A 20,049-nucleotide genomic window follows, 5' to 3' on the forward strand; every position below is an offset into this window, starting at 1 on the left:
ATAAAGTTTCATTTTGTTAACAACGGTTAATTCTGTGTATATGGATATATTTCTCTGCACTTTTCTGTATTTCTTTTTTCCAATGAGTTTTTCAGAACAAGAAAAGTAAAACTCAAGGATAGTCAACTTGTCTTCCATGGTGGCCCCACTGCCAAAAAGTATATTACCCTATACTATCTAAATTTATCTTAACATTATCTGAAATGTGAACATCAAAGATATTAATTTATAGTCAGCATCATACAGCATACAGAACATGAGAATGAGTAAGTGAATGAGTGAATGAATGAGCAGGCCTTGAATCAACTAGAAACAGGTTAAGCCCCACTATGCCACATATTAGCCCTGTGACACGAATGAAGTTACCTAAAATCCTTCTAAAGTAGCATCTCTGCCTCTACAATAAATATCCCCTCCCAACATTTGTTTATTTCTGAAATTATTTGGTATAAACTTGTTTTGGGGGGAGGGGGGGGATTAATCCTCACCCAAGGATATTTTTCCATTGATTTTGAGAGAATGGAAGGGAAGGAGGGGGGGGAGGGAGAACTTCGATGTGAGAGAGACACATACATTGGTTGCCTCTCACAATACAGACCAGGGCCAGGGATCGAACCAGCAAGCCAGGAATATGCCCTTAAGCTGAATCAAACCAGAGCCCTTTAGTCTGAAGGTTAATGCTCTAACCGTTGATCCAAACAAGCCAGGGCTGGCATATATATTTAACCATTTAATGTATCTGTCATACCTTCCCAAACCTACATTTAATCATTGGTACATTTTCAAATCAATGTGTCTTAAAATCGTCTTGCTCACCACTGCTTACCCAGCATAGCAAAATGCCTGGCATGTAGTAGGAACTCCAAACTTTTACTGAATAATGAAACAAATATGATGGCACCTATCTCATAGGGTTATGGTGAAAATAAAATGAGAATACATGAAAACTGTATTAAATCATTTAAATATCAATGCTATAAGGTAGGATCTACTATTATCACCATTTACATATAAGAAAACAGGTGGAGAGAGATTAACTAACTTGTCCAAGATCAAGGCAATGGATCAATGATTTGATTACAAGCTCCAGGGCATGCTCTTAACCATTATGTTAGACCTGACACACAAGAGGCACTGAATAAGTAATAATTTTTTTTGTTTTTTTTAAATGTATATATACCTAGGTGGCTTAACGTACTTATCACACATTCAACAATCAATGTCTATTGGTTTAACTGGCTTTCCCCCTAATACCTCTGGAGGATCACCATCACTAAGAGAGGTAATTAAGTAATTGAAAAATGTTGAAATCCAAACTTCAACTATTCAGCAACCCTAGATCCAAGAAAGAGAAACATTATTCCTTCTCCTGGTTTACTAAATGAATTCATGGAAAATGTTTATCAAGTACTGTGCTTAAGCAGGAGACAAGATAATTATGACAAAACTAAAGCTTCCAAGAGCTTAACATCTGGTTTACAAATACTGCTTCATCAATTAGAAGATGAAAATGAGAAACAAGTAGGCTTCTCTGGGCTATTTGGGATTCTGCCATTACAACAGAGGAACTTAAATGACATTTTTTCAGTAAAAAACAAAGAAAAAAAGATTTGGAAGTGAACTTGAAGAATCATAATCTACTTCTGAAATTACTTTCCTTTCTCCCTCATTCTCAAACCTACCTCTTCAATGTCAATAAACAGATTCTCCCAAATCCTTCTGAAAGTAAGTCAGTACTGCCCAGCCAGTGTGGCTCAGTGGACTGAGTAGCATCCATGGACTGAGAGGTCGGGGTTTGATTCCCCACCAGGGTTTTGGGCTCGATCCCTGGTAAGAGGTATACAGGAGGCAGCTGATCAATGTTTCTCTCTCACACTGATGTTTCTCTCTCTCTCTCAAAAAATAAAGTTAGTACTGATTTATTTACTGGCTCCCCTTGTCTAAAATATCTTTACTAGGTTTGTTCATTAAATTTAAAGGCCTTAAGTTACCTATAAAAATATATGGAATCGTAATCAACTTCTGCTGCATTTCCATTTTATGCACACAAAAATGTTACTTTTGGCCATGGCCAGTTTGGCTCTGCGGTTGGAGCGTCGACCTGCGGACCAGAGAGTCCCCGGTTCAGTTCCAGCTAGGGGCACATATCAAAAAAAAATGTTACTTGCCCTGGCCGGTTTGGCTCAGCGGTTAGAGCGTCGGCCTGCGGTCCGGAGAGACCCGGGTTCGGTTCCCGCTAAGGGCACGTACTTCGGTTGCAGTTTTTCCCCGGCCCTGGTTGGGTTGTGCGGGTGGCAGCCACTCGATGTGTCCCTTTCACATCGATGTTTCTCTCTCTCTCTCTCTTCCTCTCTCTCCCTCCCACTCTATCTGTACAAAAAATGGAGAAATGTCCTCGGGTGAGGATTAAAAAAAAAAAAATGTTACTTTTGCATGAGTCCTACTTTTAACAAGTTTTTTCTGTTTGAATTCTCCTTTAGAAAACTCTGATGCATTCAATTACATTTAAAAATGCAATTAGTAGAATGCAATGTTATTTCTGAAATGGAGAATCAACACCTGCAATTTCAATATTCTTTGTAATATTCGGGTTAATAATTTAATCTAGTTCACTAATTTGAAAAGAAGTGCATCACAGAAATATGGAAAATAGAAAAGCTGTTAGAAAATACACTTCTATTTTCCATATTGGTCATTCACCCACTGAAAGGCAAGATAATTAATCATTTTTCCATTTTGATCTAAGATATTGTGTCAAATTGCAGGGAGGGGGAGAGAGCTCTTGGTCTTATATTTTTTCTCCAGGTATATCCAAAGTTACACAAATTATCTAAAACATGATTATTCTATTCTGAAATACTAAACAGAAAAATGCCATTTCAATAACCTGTTCTAACATTTAATAAGATTTAGATTTTTTTCTTCACCATTCAAATAAAGCTCTTGTTTCAATTGCATCTCCTTTCTTTCCAACTTTTCCTCTTTCAGCACATATAGAGAATATCAAGATACCATTTCTTCACAGAAAAGGTACATTGTTGTTAAGTTATCCTCTACCTTTTCAGGTTAAATTCCCCAAAACCATACTCTTTCATATTCCTCTTTAATCTTGTGACAATTTTTAATGTAAGGATAACCTCAAGGATCATGTTATCCACATTTTTCATTATATAGCTAATAACATAATGAATTAGAAAAGGGACTTAAATACAAAGTATTAGCCAAAAGATTTACTGGCACTGGAAATTTAAACTTCTGCTGACATGTCAATAAAATGGTAATGAAGTGAAAAACATTGCACAAGTAATCCATTTGGCTTATAATATACAGTGACCATGAGGTTTATTTCTTTCTTTATTTAGGTCAAGGATGGAGGCAGGTGTAGACCTACTGTACTCATTTCTGCTGGTTCATACCTCAACATGTATCTATATAGATTTATTTTTAATGGTCGTACTGTCTTACACTTATATCTTTTGACTCATAACAAATGACAAACCCACTGTTTACACCACTGTGCAAAAGACAGAATAAAGTAAATTAAAAACAAGAACACTCCCCTAGTTGATCAAATTCAAAATATACCATTCCTGTTTTTCAAGGAAAACCAACTTGACTCACAAAATTAACACACTTACAAACTTAAGACTTTCCTACATAATTTAAAAAACAACTAAAAGTTTTTCTTATAAGGCCAAAATACAATGGACTAAACTACTTACGTACGTAAAGTTTACAGCATAATATTCCAGTAAGAAATTCACTCAATTTGACATTGAGTTCCAGAGTTTGATATTTTGTCGGAGAGTTTATGATCTTAACATTAGTATTTTACCCATAGCTGCATGACTGTGTTACCACACAATTCACTGCCTACTTTTTGAAAGAGGTCAAGAAGGGAATACAAGGAAATCAATAAAAAGTGTACTGGTCTGAACCACTGGAAAACTTTTCTCCTTTTGCTGCTACCCACCACAACCAGTTTCCTCTATGCTTTGTTTTCTTCATGTTTAAAACAAAAAGGCTGGACTAGATTTCTCTACAATGTTTCTCATCTCTGTGAAGAAACATGCAATTGAAAAATTCTACCTATTGTAACAAATTTTATTTGAAATAAGGATCCCATCACATTCCTCTCTTCAATGCTTCAAATGCAGCCAGAGCAACAACTATTCTGAAACATCCAACAAGTTCGATACAGTATCTATCATCACAAACCTATCCATAGAATTCAATAGGTTAGTGGAATATAAGTGTCCATCTTTTTGGTATACACAGGTTAACTATTACATCTCTACTTATATGACATCATCCAGTCTGAGGTAAAAGAGAATCTGGTCTTTTACTAATAGACAAGTTTCAAATTCTTTAAAAAGTATTTCTCTATTTGAACAGAACCCAAGATTCCATAATGCAATTTTCAAAAAACCAGCCTTACACCAAGTTAAGCTACGTGTTTGTGGAAGAGAATAAATGGCAAATGGTACTTCTGGATAACTTATTCTCTCATAATTAAATTTATAATCATCGTTTAAAGCTGTTTTCCTTCAGCTGCCTTAAGTTACAACTTCTTTACCCATATCAAAATGTCCTAGCTTCCATTTCAGAGAGTGGACAAGAGAATTACCAAAAAGCTAACAAAACTAAACAAAAACCCTGATGACTAGTAAGGCTAACCCTTAATTTGCTGTCAGCATGGTATGTTTTACTGAGCTTTTGGGTTATATGGCCTTCTGTGAAGAACGAGGTCCTGCAACGCCGCCTGTCTGTGGACCCAGGAAAAATTATAATCAGTTATGAAACCAGATCAGTAGGACAAACCAAGAGGCCTTCCTATTCCAACTCACCACAACCAAGGCTGACTCCAAGCATACACTTTAGCTGCCCCATATCATCTGGAAAACAACAGAACCTAACATCATACTTCCTCACTAAGGAAGTACTCGAAGATGTATGTGAATGTACATGTAAGAATCAAATGTATTTTATATAAATGTGTAATGATTTAAGCTCACTTCATGCAAAATTCTTGAAAGATGGAGGAAGCGAAGGTTACTTTGGCAGCTACAATTATGAAAAAAACCTGCAGCAGAACAGTATGGAAAAGTACAGCTTCTCACGTGTCTCTCACATACACAAATACTTAACTCTGAATCCATTACCACCTTACCTCCCCCAAAACTGCTCCTCGAACCTCACCATTGGCAGAAATTTACCAACTCCCAGTCGTTCCCCAAGAGACTCACGTACTCCCCATTATCTTACCCCGGCCGATTTGCTCCCACCCCCGGCCCCGGAAATAAGATGACCCGACCCGCCCAGGCCGACCCCACCAGGTGTTGCAAATAGGGACGCTAACCAATTCCCTCCATCCCCGGTAACAGTTCACCAACTCCGTGGACGCTCTGGTCCTTCCACCCCCACGTGTCAGCTACCCTCCCCCACACCCCCACACCTCACGATTTAGGCCGGGGAAAGAACAAGGGCAGTGGAAGCCTGGCCCCTAAGATAAATCACCCCACAGGAATCTGTCCCACCGCAAGCGCCCTCCCACCTTCGGCCCCTACCCTTGACGGCCCCTTCCTCCCGCGACCCTTTAAAGCGAGCCCTTGCCTCAGAAACCTCCTCTTCCTCGTCGTCGTCGTCCTCTTCTTCCTCGCTGTTGTTGCTGCTGGTGCCACCACCGCCTCCGCCGCCGCCGCCGCCGCCGCTGTTGTCGCTGTCGCTGCTGCTTTCGCTGCTGCTGGGGGGTCGGCAAGTCCGGTTTCGCTTGGCCTTGTGGTGTTGCTGCTGCTGCGGCGGCGGCTTCTTCTTCAGGAGCAGGTCGCAGACTCGCACCATCCCACGAGGAGACGAGGCCGAGCGAGCCCCGCTGCCGCCGCCAACGCCGCCGCCGACCTCCGCCGCCGCCGCCGCGGGGGGGCCCGCCACAGCCGCCGCCGCCGCCGGGGGGCTCCCTTCTCCTTCAGCAGTCGCCGTCGCCGCCACCGGAACCGTCGCCTTCTCCATCCCCAGGGAAAGAGGGAGGGCGCGGACGGGGGAGGGGCGTGGGGGCTACGCTCTACCGCGACTTCGGCCGCACCGGGGCCAACACAGCGCTCGGTGCCGCCTCCACCGCCACCGCCTCGGTCACCTCTACTGCCGCCGCCGCCGCCGCCGCCGCTCCGCCAGCTCTCACCTCGTCTCGCGATACTAAGGGCGGGGAGCCTAGCGAAGGGAGGGAGGGGAGAGCGTAAGGGAGCAAGGCGGGGTGGGTGAGACGTACAGGAAGACCTGGGTGTCCGGAGACTCGGATGAGGGGAGACTCCGAAGAAGCGAGAGGAGTGTGCCTAGGGCGACTTCCGATGGGGGGACAGTGGGAACAGAGGAGAGCCGCGGTGACTGCCGTAGCGCCCGGGAGTGCCCCGGTTTCTTCCTTTTCCTCACTATTTTCCACACTCACAGCCCTCAGCGGTCCCTTCTTCCTTCCCCACTTGAGACCAGAACGCAGCCGCAGGCGGAAGTACACGTGACGCCATCAGCCGTCGCCGGGACGGCGGCGCGCGGGTGGACGAAAGTGAAGTTTCAAGGGCCCGTGTCGGGCTTCCGCGGGCCGGCAGTGCTTCGGTGCGTGGGGCAGGCAGCGGAGAGCGGCTCCGGGCCGGGTGGGAAGCCAGTGCGGAAGCGCGGGCCACTTTGTTAGCGGGAACCCGGGACCGCCAGATCCGGGAGGTGGGGCCTCGTTTTGCACTGTTGTACGTAGTTTCTATTCCTGGCCATTTTTTTCTCTATGCCAAATCGTAAATTAGGGCTTTGGATCTTGAGAGATGGCCCAGTGTAAGGGAAAGATCCATCTTTGCCTAGTTTAAGTCTTGGGTAATAGACTTTCTGAACCTGAGTTTATGCTTGTGTAATGTGAAGGAGTTTGATTAGGTAATATCTCGTCACTACAACGCTAAAGTTTTCCAAAGGAGAGAAGGAAACAGGATCTGTGTCAGATTTACAGACGATTCACTGAAGGACCCCAGTTTAGTTCTTCCACCCCTTACCGACTCAGCTTTTATTTGTGAAGCATGCATCATAAACAGTCAACCTTATCTGTGCATCTCTTTGAAGGAATATTTTGATGGGGTCTGTGAACCTCCAGTACTTTCGAAATCATAGCGCGGCTTATTAAATTCAGAAATATCGCTTTCTAATCCAATAAGAGCACAGTGGCATAAGAAAAATAAAGCAAACATCAGAGGCAAAATATAAAAAGTATGTCTCAGCTTACATACTTGCCATCTTAAGACTGCTAACTTTAGCTGCATATGCCTGAATATTTGGGGCATTTTGTTTCTTTTTAGCATTGGCATACTGAAGTAAATGTGGGCAGTTGCCAATACTCTTACTGAGTACTGTGGCAGAATTGGCAATGACTGAATCCATTCGGGCAAAAAATTAACCATGTGCCTACTGTGTGCATCGTTTAGGAAACCAAAATCAGCTTCCAGGTGCTTTACAGTATAAGTGCTCTAGTATATTTACACACAAAGTATTAACCATCTGCTTGTTCCTCCTGCAATGGTTGCTGAGTTCCTGTGCAGAACAGTAGGCAACATTGTTTATCTTACCCCTACGGATTTATGTTCTGTTAACAGCTGGATTTCTTCCTCCTACTTTAGATATCCTTCAGCACCTTTGTCTCCCTTCCCACTGGAATACTTCTTGCCGACTTTAAATTCTGGCCACATTTCATTGTATGACTTTACTTCAAACTTTACAAGAGCTCTGGTCTGTTTGACTCAGCCATTAGAGCATTAGAGCATCGCCCACAGACCAAGGGTGGCAAGTTCCATTGGATCAAGGGCTCGAAAGGTTTTGGTTTGTCCTTGGGCCTGGTCAGGGTCCTGCCAGAGGCAGCCAGTCCATGTATGTCTCTCATATGGACGTTTCTCTCTTCTCTCTTGCCGTCCCCCGCTTCCCTCCCATTCTATCTGAAGATAAATGGAAAAAATATCCTCAGATAACTTTACAAGACAATGGTGTTAGGCACAAACTCCTTCAATCTTCCAAATGCTAGAAAATTAGATACTTTGCTTTTCTCCAGTATTGGAGGAATGAGACACTTCGTATTCTTTTTTTTTTTTTTTTTATCCTCACCCGAGGACATTTTTCCATTTTTTACTCAGATAGAGCGGGAAGGAGAGGGAGGAAGAGAGAGAAACATCGATGTGAAAGGGACACATCGAGTGGCCGCCACCCACACGACCCAACCAGGGCCGGGGACAAACTGCAGCCAAGGTACATGCCCTTAGCGGAAACCGAACCCGGGTCTCTGTGGACCGCAGGCTGACGCTCTAACCGCTGAGCGAAACCGGCCAGGGCAACACTTCCTATTCTTATACAAGATGAGTTATTCATCTTTACCCTCATTCCATTCCATCTTTCTCTTCCACTTACTATCTTTTCTACCTTTAATCTTTCATATTTCTGGTTCCACTCTATTTCCTTCACAGTCAAGCTTTAAAGAGTTTTCTATGTTCATTGTCTTGTTCTTATCTGATTTTTATTTATTAAGTCTCTACAGTCTAAATTCTGTACCTGTTACACTATCAAAAATACTCTAAAGTAATTTCATTACTTAGAAGAAAATTAGCTATTACTCTTTTATATAATAGTGAAATTATCTTGGTGGGACTAGTAGGTTAAGGTCAAACTTATTAGAATGGAGTGACTTTCAGTTATTTTTATCTAGCATTTTTTTTTTCCTTTTAGAGCCTTGCGGCAGAAACTTGACCAGCCAATCGAGAGACTCATTTCTTCTTCCTGGACATAGAGCTAGAGTAAATTTCACAATTTCCCTTGCAGTTGTGTCCATGTGGTTGACTTTTAGTCAATGAAATATGAATGGACGTGATAAGCTCATTTCCAGGCTTAATGGGGTCCTTCCTCCCTTCCCTTCATCTTCCTCCATCAGCTTGAAGGTAGAGAATATGGTAACCTTGAGTATGGTAACCTATATGTTGGAGATGTCAGAGCCAGAAGAGAGGAGGAGCATGAGTGGCTAAATCACTGCTTGGAAGACAGCTGCCTCCAAATTAGAAAACACTTCTTTTTGGACTTCTTATAGGAGAGAAAATTGATATTTGAGAGTTTATATGTTTAGGAACTAGAATAACCATAACTAACCCAGAAATTGGTATCAGAAGTGGGGTACTCTAAGATAGTAACCTAAAATATGTTATATTGGCTTGGTGATGATAAAGCAAATGTTTACAGAGGCTGGAAAAAGGAGACCCATGCTTTGTAGTGACAAAATAATTGGTAAAACTTACCTGCACTATTTGAAAAGCATTATCACCCATCTGTTAAGTCCAGAGGAAGTAGTTCAAAAGAATAAAAACAATAGTATATTTTGAATTTCGCATTTTACTTTTAGATAGATTTTACTAAAGAGATAAGCTCTGGAAATAATTGCAGAAATTAAAGTGCATGGGAATACTTGAAAAGATTGGAAAAGATGAGTTTTTCTAAACCTTAAATGGTGAAAATATGAAATGAAAAGGCCTTGAGCAGAGTTTCTTTAAGATTTGGTTCTGGAACAAAGATCAGATGAAAGCTTTGGCCTTCTCATCCAAGACTAGTATTCTAGCTGGGATGACATTTTAAAGAAACTGACATGGGGGCAAGGAAGCAAAGAAGAAATTCAGATTTGCCAAATATGTAAGAAAGAACTTTGGGTGTAGTTACTGAAAGCAAATAGATCATAAGACTAAATTTCTGAAGAAATTTTATTACTAATCAAATCATGAACCTGGTTCAAATATTGTTCAGTTGTAAAAACAGTAAAGCAACTGTTCAAACCCAAACTTGCCTATGTAGAAAATGAGGCATACATGCTTTACAGCTCCCCAATACCTACATAGGATGTGGCCATGGAGAATGGTGGACAAAGAGCATTTCAGAAGCTGGTATCAGGTCCATACAGAGACAGGATGACAAGAAAGTTCTTCCCAATGACTAGATTTAGGTTTCATCACAACTCCTCCTACCCTGGCTGGTGTGGCACAGTTGGTTGGGCATCATCCCTGGAACTGAAAAGTTGCCAGTTAGACTCTGACTCCTGGTCAGGGCACTTACCCTGGTTGTGGGCTCAATCCCCAATGGGGGGTCGTGTAGTAAGCAACAGATCGGTCGATGTTTCTCTTTATTTAAAAATCAATAAAAAATATTTAAAAAAACAAAACAAAAACTTTCTTGCCTGGCCGGTGTCGCTCAGTTGGTTGAGTGTCGACCCATACACCAAGAGGTCTCCGGTTCGATTCCTGGTCAGGGCACATGCCCAAGTTGTGGGCCAACCCCCAGTGGGGGGCATGCAGGAGGCGGCCAATTGATGTTCTCTCTCATCAATGTTTCTATCTCTCCTTCTCCCTCTCTCTCTAAAATCAATAAAGAAAAAAAAATTTTTTTTAAAAAGCAAAACACTTTCTCCACTCTTAAGAGTGATAGATCAAAAAATGCCTGTGCAATATTTCATTATTGCTATGCATGTGTATTGCTTAGTGTCACATTTTTTCCTAAGTGAGAGCATTTTGTAGTTACCTGTTCCTGATCTTCTCTATACATTGTGTTTCCTGGGACATGAGGTGATAGGAGAGAGAACTTGTTTTTAATTCATAGGTTACATACATCTGGATCTAATGAAGAAGACTACTCTATCTGAAAATGAAGACTTTAAGCCTGACTTAGTAACTGGTCAGAACTTTAGGTTGTGTCCATTGGAGTAGGATGTGTTCTATGTGTATGAAGAGTGTCTGCAAGTATCCACTATTAGTGATCTCTTGCGGACACTAGGTTATTTTTCTTGGCACACAGATTCTGTTTCCCAGTCTCCCTTGCAATTAGGCTAACTAGTTAGTTGTGCCAGTTAGGATCTAACTAGGAATATGAGTAGAAGTGATGTGCTCCTGTTGAAGCTCTGGTCCAATAAAATATCACATGAAAAGTCCTCCAAGATCTTCCCATTCCCTACCAACTTGAGGAAGATGAACACATTTGTACTGGAAGCCATATATTGAAGATGGCGAAACCATGGTGTGGGAGTACTCGGGTTTCCTGAATCATCACTTGGAGGATAGCTGCCTGCCTATTAGAATACTTTTATTAGAATTCATATGCATCCTTTTGTATTAAGCCACTGAAACAAGAATTTATTCTAGTACAGACCTACCCTTCTTTCCCCAGGTACAACCATTCATTATCTGGTCCTAACTCCCATACCACAGGTTGGGACCATGAATCAGGCCAGCCAAAGTACCCTATTCCTCAGTTATAATGATTGGCTCAGGAGTGGGCAGGTTAATTAACAAAATGAAACTAGCCCTGGCCAGTTTGGCTCAGCGGTTAGAGCGTCCGCCTGCGGTCCGGAGAGACCCGGGTTCGGTTCCCGCTAAGGGCACGTACCTCGGTTGCAGTTTGTCCCCGGCCCTGGTCGGTTGTGCGGGTGGCAGCCACTCGATGTGTCCCTTTCACATCGATGTTTCTCTCTCTTTCTCTGTTCCTCTCTCTCCCTCCCACTCTACCTGAACAAAAAATGGAAGAATGGCCTCGGGTGAGGATAAAAAAAAAAAAAAAAGAAACTAGCCCTGGCCAGTTTGGCTCAGCGGTTAGAGCGTCCGCCTGCGGTCCGGAGAGACCCGGGTTCGGTTCCCGCTAAGGGCACGTACCTCGGTTGCAGTTTGTCCCCAGCCCTGGTTGGTCGTGCGGGTGGCAGCCACGCAATGTGTCCCTTTCACATCGATATTTCCCTCTCTCTCTCTTCCTCTCTCTCCCTCCCACTCTGTCTGTACAAAAAATGGAAAAAATGTCCTCGTGTGAGGATTAAAAAAAAAACAAAACACAAAATGAAACTAATCAGAAACTAATCAGAGACAGTCTCATCATTTGTTCTAGCACTGTTGGGAAAAAAATAGCTCACTCTGGAATTAACCAAAAACTTTAACTATGGCTTTGGCCAGCATGCAGAATGAAACTGCCTGAGAATGAAATCATTAGAAGGAAATGGAGGCAGTGTCAATGGTATTATAGGAAGGGAAAAGAGCCCAAGGGTTGAGACACATTTTCTGGCTCTTTCCTGATTTGAAACCCTAAGGGGTAAGGGATAGGTACAGCCAGGAAGACTTTGGAATTCAAAAACAGGGAATAGCCCTGGCCAGTTTGGCTCAGCGGTTAGAGTGTCGACCTGTGGTCCAGAGAGACCCGGATTCAGTTCCTGCTAAGGGCACTTACCTCGGTTTCCGGCTCCAGTTGGGGTTGTGTGGGTGGCAACCAGTCGAAGTGTCTCTTTCACATCGATCTCTCTCTCCCTTTCCTCCCACTCTATCTAAAGATAAATGCAAAAACAAAACAAAAACAAAAACAGGGAATATATGGCTTGTGCTCATCATCCCACCTAGAAATTTGCCTCATGGAGGCAACTACAATCAAGTAGAAATGGCAGCATAGTATGTTTAAGCTGAGTGGACCGGGCAGCATTGAAAACCACTCCTGTGTCTTACTGCACTACAGTGGACTGAAAGGAAATACGGAATTCCTTAAGAGGTATGTAAATGTGACTCACAGTAAGGCCAATCGCTTTCCAGGGGTTTGCTGCACTACAGGGTGATAGAAACTCCTGGCATATGCTATGATGTGAATTTGTATGTTGGATAGAGGATCCTATTGAGAGGACACTCACATCCCTAAGTTCTGTGGTAAGGGTAGAGGGAAAACAGTCGCACCTTGAGAATAGATTGCAAGTTGTAGCAACAATGGGCCTTTCAGCAACAAATTCAGTTAGCATGCAGACCAGATGCCCCTCTGCCAATGTCATAATGGTGAAGAACTTATCTTTAGCAACCAGACAAAATCTTAGGTGAAAAGAGCCTAATAATACCTTAAACTTTAAATTCCCAAACTTGAATCTAAAATTGATGTGAAATTCGAAACAGACTATTAAACTGGAAGAGAGTAAGAAATCTCAAAATAACAAGGTTTAGTCCTGCTGGTGTGGCTCAGTTGATTGAGCGTTATCCCATGCACTGAGTGGTCCTGCTTCCATGCCCAGTCAGGGCATGTGCCCAGGTTTTGGGCTCGATACCCAGTTGGGGGCGTGCAGGAGGCCACTGATTGATGTTTCTGACATGGATGTTTCTATCTCTCACTTCCTTGCTCTCAAAAAAAAAAATCAAAAACTTTTTTTAAAAAATAGCAAGATTTAGATTTTTATTCCTCACAATTACATAAAATGGTACCCATGTCCACAAAGGAGATACCCTTTGTAATGTAAAACTGGTGAGTCTAGATGGTATGCACAGTAATAAGAACTTCTTGGCACTGGCTGGAAGATTTAGCAATATTTACTATGTTGTAACAAGCAAGCAACGCTGTTGAATTTTAGGTCTTAAGACTGTCTATGTCAAGATTGAAGTTTTAGGGAATTTGGTAGAAAAACGTCAGGATTTTGGTGTGTGTCCATTAGTGAGGTCCTACAAGAAAGAGATACACTTCAAGTCAAGCTAGCTAACTGAAAGCAAAAGAAAAAATATACTTCTGGCACCTCCCTTTCTGCACGAACTCAGTAAGCCATGTGGCTGAGAACCAAATAAACCTGCAGCTTGCAAATTTGGAAAAACCACATTATCTCTCCTGAGCTAAAGGTAATACAAACAAATGTAGGGAGTTGGAAACACAGTAATGATGTCATTTGAACCCTGGAAAAAGAGCCTGATCATAATCACCTCATGCATCTCTTGCTGTATATTTCCTGTTTGACAAAGATTGTCAAATTGGTCCTATTGTGAGATGGAACTTGGGGGCAAGGAAACAGATATGAAACCTAGCTGTATTTCCTTTAAACTCATTCTTTAGCTTATAATTTTGGTTCCAAAGGTCAAAATGAAAATACTTAGTTAAGTTTAGTTGGCTGGAGGATAAGCATTACATTCCAACCTGAAACCCATTGCTAAGGGATAGAAACCATTCACATACCATCTCTGTTTTTGGTTTCTAAACCACAGAGTTAGCACAGAGCAAAGTGACCACCAGGCAACTAAAATTCCAAGAGAATTTTATTGACAGAAACATGAAGCCTTGCAAACAAAGACCTATGATTGCTTAATTCCAGTACCCTTTATGTGTGGGCAAGAGGTAAAAAAGTACCCTTCCAGAGAGCAAACTCAAGACCATTATATTAAGTGACCAAACACCTCATCTACTAGGTAATTAGTGTGCTCTTGCTCTTGTTAAGTATATGCCACTATTTAAAATTATCTTTATTCTGCTCCACCATGCTGAGTTACATCCAGATCTGACCAAAAGAAATGCACATTATCCAATACTCTTGGTTTCAAGCAAGATGAAATAATTGGATGAGAATTTGGCATGTCTTCCACTGGGGAGAAGAGTTGTTCATGGGATAATTACGTTGTCTTGGGCTAGGTCATTTGAAAAATTATTTGTACTGAGAGAAGCACAAATATAGGTGCTAGTAGCCAAAGGGTAGAATGTAGTAGACAAAACTTAATTTTTGTATGTCCACCTTTCAGGAAATGCTTTTCTCCTACCTGATAAAGCTGTCAATATGTAACTTTCCCCCCTGCCCTAAAGATAGGCATATGAGCCAAACCAATCTTTTCAGAGTCATCTATGAAAATTTTACTGAGTCTAGATCTGCAGTTGACTATCTTTGACACACATGGAACAAGCCTCTCTTACCAGTTAGCAAGAGCAGAAGAAAGCAAGGATGAACAGTAGAAAGTAGAGTCCAGATGATATCATTTGACATCCAGGATTATAGACTCAGAAATTGTTCTTCATTAATTAATTGGCCACTAAGTTCTGCCTTTTCTCCAAACCACCCCTGCCACCCTCCTTTAAGCCATTTTCAAGTAGATTTGATTAATTTGCAACCAAAATAGCCCTGACTGATATTGTTCCCCTGGGTGACAGAGTCCCATTCTTAGAGAATCTTACAGACCAAGGATTGGGACAGTAATTATAGCTGTCCCACCAACACCACTATGGAGACATTCCTCAATTGCCTTCCTTAGAGAAAATAACTTTGTTAAGGAAAATAGTGGTCATTAGTTTCTTCAGCCCCTACTTTACCTTGTGGAATTTGACAACTATTGCAGTTTACAAGGAGATCGCAATAAACTAATTTCCCGGTTCTTGCCTAGGTTCTGAACTATTTGGGAAATAAAGCAAAGGGTAGAAATGGGAGCTAAAATATCACTTTATTACTGATAAAACTAATTTGGTCGATGTTGCTTAGTGTGAACACCAAATAGGCCTGCCAACTGATTTCCAGTTCCTAACAACACTTGACAAGGACAGCACGGAGGATCAAGTGAGAAATCAATATCTAGACAACCTTGTTTCAGGAGGCTGGAGGACAAATCTAAATCAGATTCTTCACAATTTTACTAATATGAGTCACTCAATCTCCTAAAGTGTAGAGAAAGACCTGGAATTAGTTGAGGTCCTTTCATAGGAAGCAAACATCAGAAGCAAGCAAGATGCTCTCTCTACTAGCATCATGGACCAAATCCTACTTGAAACCTACTCCCTTTAGTTTCCAAAATAACCTAGTTGCTTTATCTCTCTAATCATTCTCACTTAGTTTTCTTTATAGACCTTTATTCCTCTATCTGGCTCTTAAATGTTAAGAGTTTACCATGATTTAGGCCATTGCCCTATTTCTATTTTATATATTCTCCCTAAGGAATCTCATTTAGGTTCACAATTTCAATTACCATGTTTAAAGGTAATGAATTTATAACCCTTATATCCAATCCATATAGATCCAGTATTACCAATGGAAATACCATGTGTAAGCTAATGTTTTCTAAACTTTTATCTTTACCCTAAACAGACACAAGATTAGCAAATCCTGTTCTTTCTATGTCCTCATATTAAATTACTTTCTTTGTTCTTATAACTATTGCCTTAATTTGGCTTCTACCATCTTTCATTCATATTATTACAGTAGTCTTAATCTCTCTGCTTCTGATTCTACTCTACTCCATTTTATGTTCCATATTGCCACATAACCTTGTAAAATAATGTATTTCCGAATGCAAAAACAATACATGTTCATTGTAGAACATTAAGAAAATACAGAAAAACATACAGAAGAACATATAATTCCATCAGCTAGATATAGTCACTGATGACATATATATATATATATATATATATATATATATATATATACACACACACACACATCCTCACCCAAGACATGTCTTGATTGATTTGAGAGAGAGAGAAAGAAACATCGATGGTTTGCCTCTCGTATGTGCCCCAATCGAGAATCGATCCTGCAACCTAGGTATGTCCCCTGACTGGGAATTTTTTTTTTATTATTATTATTTTATTTTATTTTATTTTTGTTACAGATGTTTCTCCTTTTTTACCCCATTGGAACCCTCCTCCGCATCCCCCCCCCCCCCAACCGCCCCGTCCCCGGCTTTGTTGTCCATGTCCATTGGTTATGCATACATGCATATAACTTCTGTGGTTTATCTCTTCCCATGCCCACCACCCTCTCTTTTGAGGGTTGTCACTCTATACCCTACTTCCATGTTTCTGGGTCTATGATATTTCTCAGACTGTTATATTCCTTATATTCCATATATAAGTGAGATCATGTGGTATTTGTCTTTTTCTGCTTGGCTTGTTTCACTTAGGATAATACTTTCCAGGTCCCTCCATGTCATCTCAAAGGATAAGAGATCTTTCTTTCTTACAGCTGCATAATACTCTATTGCGTATATGTACCACTGCTTTTTTATCCATTCGTCTACTGATGGACACTTGGGCTGTTTCCAGAGCTTAGCTATTGTAAATAGTGCTGCTATGAACATCGGGGTACATATATTCTTTCTGGTTGGTGTTTCAGGCTTCTTAGGGTATATTCCTAGAAATGGGATCACTGGGTCAAATGGAAGTTCAATTTTTAATTTTTTGAGGTAACACCATACTGTTTTCCATAGTGGCTGCACCAGTCTGCATTCCCACCAGGAGTGTACTAGAGTCCCCTTTTCTCCACACACTCGCCAACACTTGTTTGATGATTTGTTGATGGCGGCCATTCTGGCAGGTGTGAGGTAATACCTCATTGTTTTAATTTGCATCTCTCTGATGATTAGTGATGTTGAGCATTTCTTCATATGTCTCTAGGCCATTTGTATGTCCTTTTTGGAGAGGCGTCTATTCAGCTCCTCTGCCCATTTTATAATTGGGTTCTTTGTCTTCCTTTTGTTGAGTTGTATGAGTACTCTCTATATTTTGGAAATTAACCCCTTATCTGATGTGTCATTGGCAATGATGTTCTCCCATACAGTGGGTTGCCTTTCCATTTTTGATGATTATTTCTTTTGCTGTGAAGAAGATTTTTAGTTTGATGGAGTCCCATGTGTTCATTTTTCCCTTTGTTTCTGTCACATTAGGTGATGTATCAGTGAAAATTCTGCTGCGTATGATGTCTGAAATTTTGATGCCTACATTTTCTTCTAGAATTTTTATGGATTCACGGGTCACATTTAAGTCTTTTATCCATTTTGAGTTTATTTTTGTGTACGGTGTAAGTTGATGGTCTAGTTTCATTTTTTTTTTTGCATGTAGCTCTCCAATTTTTCCAACACTATTTGTTAAAGAGGCTGTCTTTACTCCACTGTATGCTCTTGCCACCTTTGTCAAATATTAATTGACATATTGCCTTGGGTCCATTTCTGGGTTTTCAATTCTGTTCCACTGGTCTATATGCCTGTTCTTGTGCCAGGACCAGGCTGTTTTGATTACAGTCGCTTTGTAGTATAACCTGATATCTGGTATTGTGATCCCACCTACTTTGTCCTTCTTTTTCAAAATTGCTATGGCTATTCAGGGCCTTTTTTCGTTCGATATGAACTTTTGAGGCATTTGTTCTAGTTCTGTGAAATATGTCGTTGGTATTTTCACGGGGATTGCATTGAATTTATAGATTGCTTTGTGTAGTATTGACATTTTAATGATGTTAATTCTTCCAATCCATGAACAAGGTATGTGATTCCACTTTTATATATCTTTCTCTATTTCTTTTTTCAATGTCCTCTAGTTTTCTGCAAATAGGTCCTTTACTTCTTTGGTTAAGTTTATTCCTAGGTATCTTAATTTTTTTGCCGCAATGGTAAATGGGATTGTTTTTTCAGTTTCTCTTTCTGTGAGTTCGTCATTGGTGTATAAGAATGCTGTCAATTTCTTGACATTAATTTTGAATCCTGCTACTTTGCCAAATGTATTTATTAAGTCTAGTAGATTTGTGATGGAGTCTTTAGGGTTTTCTATGTATAATATCATGTCATCTGCAAATAATGACAGTTTCACTTCCTCCTTTCCAATTTGGATCCCTTTTATTTTTTCTTCCTGTCTGATTGCTGTGGCTAAGACTTCCAGTACTATGTTAAATAAGAGTGGCGAAAGTAGACATCCCTGTCTTGTTCCTGTTCTTAAGGGAAATACTTTTAGTTTCTGCCCATTGAGTATGATGTTGGCTGTAGGTCTTTCATATATGACCTTTATTATGTCTAGATATGATCCCTTTTAGTTTCTGCCCATTGAGTATGATGTTGGCTGTAGGTCTTTCATATATGACCTTTATTATGTCTAGATATGATCCCTCTATTCCCACATTGCTGAGTGTTTTTATCAGAAATGGATGCTGGATTTTGTAGAATGCTTTTTCAGCATCTATTGATATGATCATATGGTTCTAATTCTTCATTTTATTTATGTGGTGTATCACATTTATTGATTTGTGAATATTGTGCCAGCCTTGCATCCCTGGAATGAATCCTACTTGGTCATGGTGAATAATTTTTTTGATGTATTGCTGGATCTGATTTGCTAGTATTTTGTTCAGGATTTTGGCGTCTATGTTCATCAGGGATATTGGTCTGTAGTTTTCTTTCTTTGTCATGTCTTTTTCTGGTTTTGAAATTAGAATTATGCTGGCTTCATAGAACGAGTTTGGAAGTCTTCCTTCTTCTTGAATTTTTTGAAATAATTTGAGGAGAATGGGTGTTAGTTCTTCTTTGAATGTTCGGTAAAACTCCCCCGAGAAGCCATCTGGGCCTGGGCTTTTGATTGCTGGGAGAGTCTTGATTACCTCTTCAATTTCCTTAGTTGTTATTGGTCTGTGCAAGTTTTCTATCCCTTCCGGTCAAGTTTTGGAAGACTGTGCATTTCTAGAAATCTGTCCATTTCGCTTAGATTGTCAAATTGTTGCCATATAGTTGTTCATAGTAGCTGTTAACGATCTTTTGTATTTCTGTGGTGTCAGTTGTTACTTCTCCTCTTTCATTTCTGATTTTGTGTATTTGGGTTCTCTCTCTTTGTTTCTTGGGGAGTCTGGCTAAGGGTCCATCAATCTTATTTATCTTTCCGAAAAACCAGCTCTTTGTTTCATTGATCCTTTGAATTGTTTTTTTTGGTCTCCATGTCATTTATTTCGGCTCTGATCTTTACTAGTTCCTTCCTTCCACTTGCTCTGGGGTTTTCTTTTTGTTTGCTTTCTAATTCTTTAAGTTGTGAGGTAAGACAGTCAATTAGAAATTTGTTTTGTTTCTTGAGGTAGACCTGTAGTGCTATGAACTACCCTCTTAGAATGGCTTTTGCTGCATCCCATAGATTTTGTGTTGTTTTGTGTTCATCTACATTGGTTTCCAGGAAGTTTTAATTTCTTCCTTGATTTCCTCGGTAACCCATTCATTGTTTAATAACATGCTATTTAGCATTCATGTGTTTAAATGTCTTTGCATGTTCTTGTTGAAATTGATTTCTAGTTTCATACCATTGTGATCTGAGAAGATGCTTGATATGATTTCAATCTTCTTGAACTTGTAGAGATTTAGTTTGTGTCCTATCATGTGGTCTATCTTTGAGAATGTCCCATGTGCACTTGAGAAGAATGTGAATTCTGTAGTTTTGGGGTGTAATTCTCTGTAGATATCTATTAAGTTCATTTGGTGTAGTGCTTCATTTAGAGTCTCTGTTTCCTTGCTG

The 20,049-nt window shown here is 40.5% G+C and overlaps 1 protein-coding gene across 5 annotated transcripts in view; it reads right to left on the reverse strand.

Annotated features, from left to right (window-relative positions):
• The window catches only part of ANKRD17 (ankyrin repeat domain 17), a 193,160-nt gene extending 187,020 nt beyond the window's left edge, over window positions 1-6,140 (reverse strand). For 2 of the 5 annotated variants that reach the window (XM_036271035.1, XM_036271043.1), the window contains exon 1: window positions 5,614-6,121. In XM_036271035.1, the coding sequence (XP_036126928.1) occupies window positions 5,614-6,009 (396 nt within the window). In that variant the 5' untranslated portion in view covers window positions 6,010-6,121. Of the gene's footprint in view, window positions 1-5,613 lie in introns of all 5 variants that reach the window. The other 3 variants (XM_036271118.1, XM_036271122.1, XM_036271051.1) reach the window with 2 other exon arrangements.
• Between the last annotated feature and the right edge of the window lie 13,909 nt (window positions 6,141-20,049).

This window comes from Molossus molossus, unplaced genomic scaffold (assembly GCF_014108415.1).
Source record: "Molossus molossus isolate mMolMol1 unplaced genomic scaffold, mMolMol1.p scaffold_m16_p_1, whole genome shotgun sequence".
In the NCBI taxonomy this organism is placed as follows: Eukaryota; Metazoa; Chordata; class Mammalia; order Chiroptera; family Molossidae; genus Molossus; species Molossus molossus.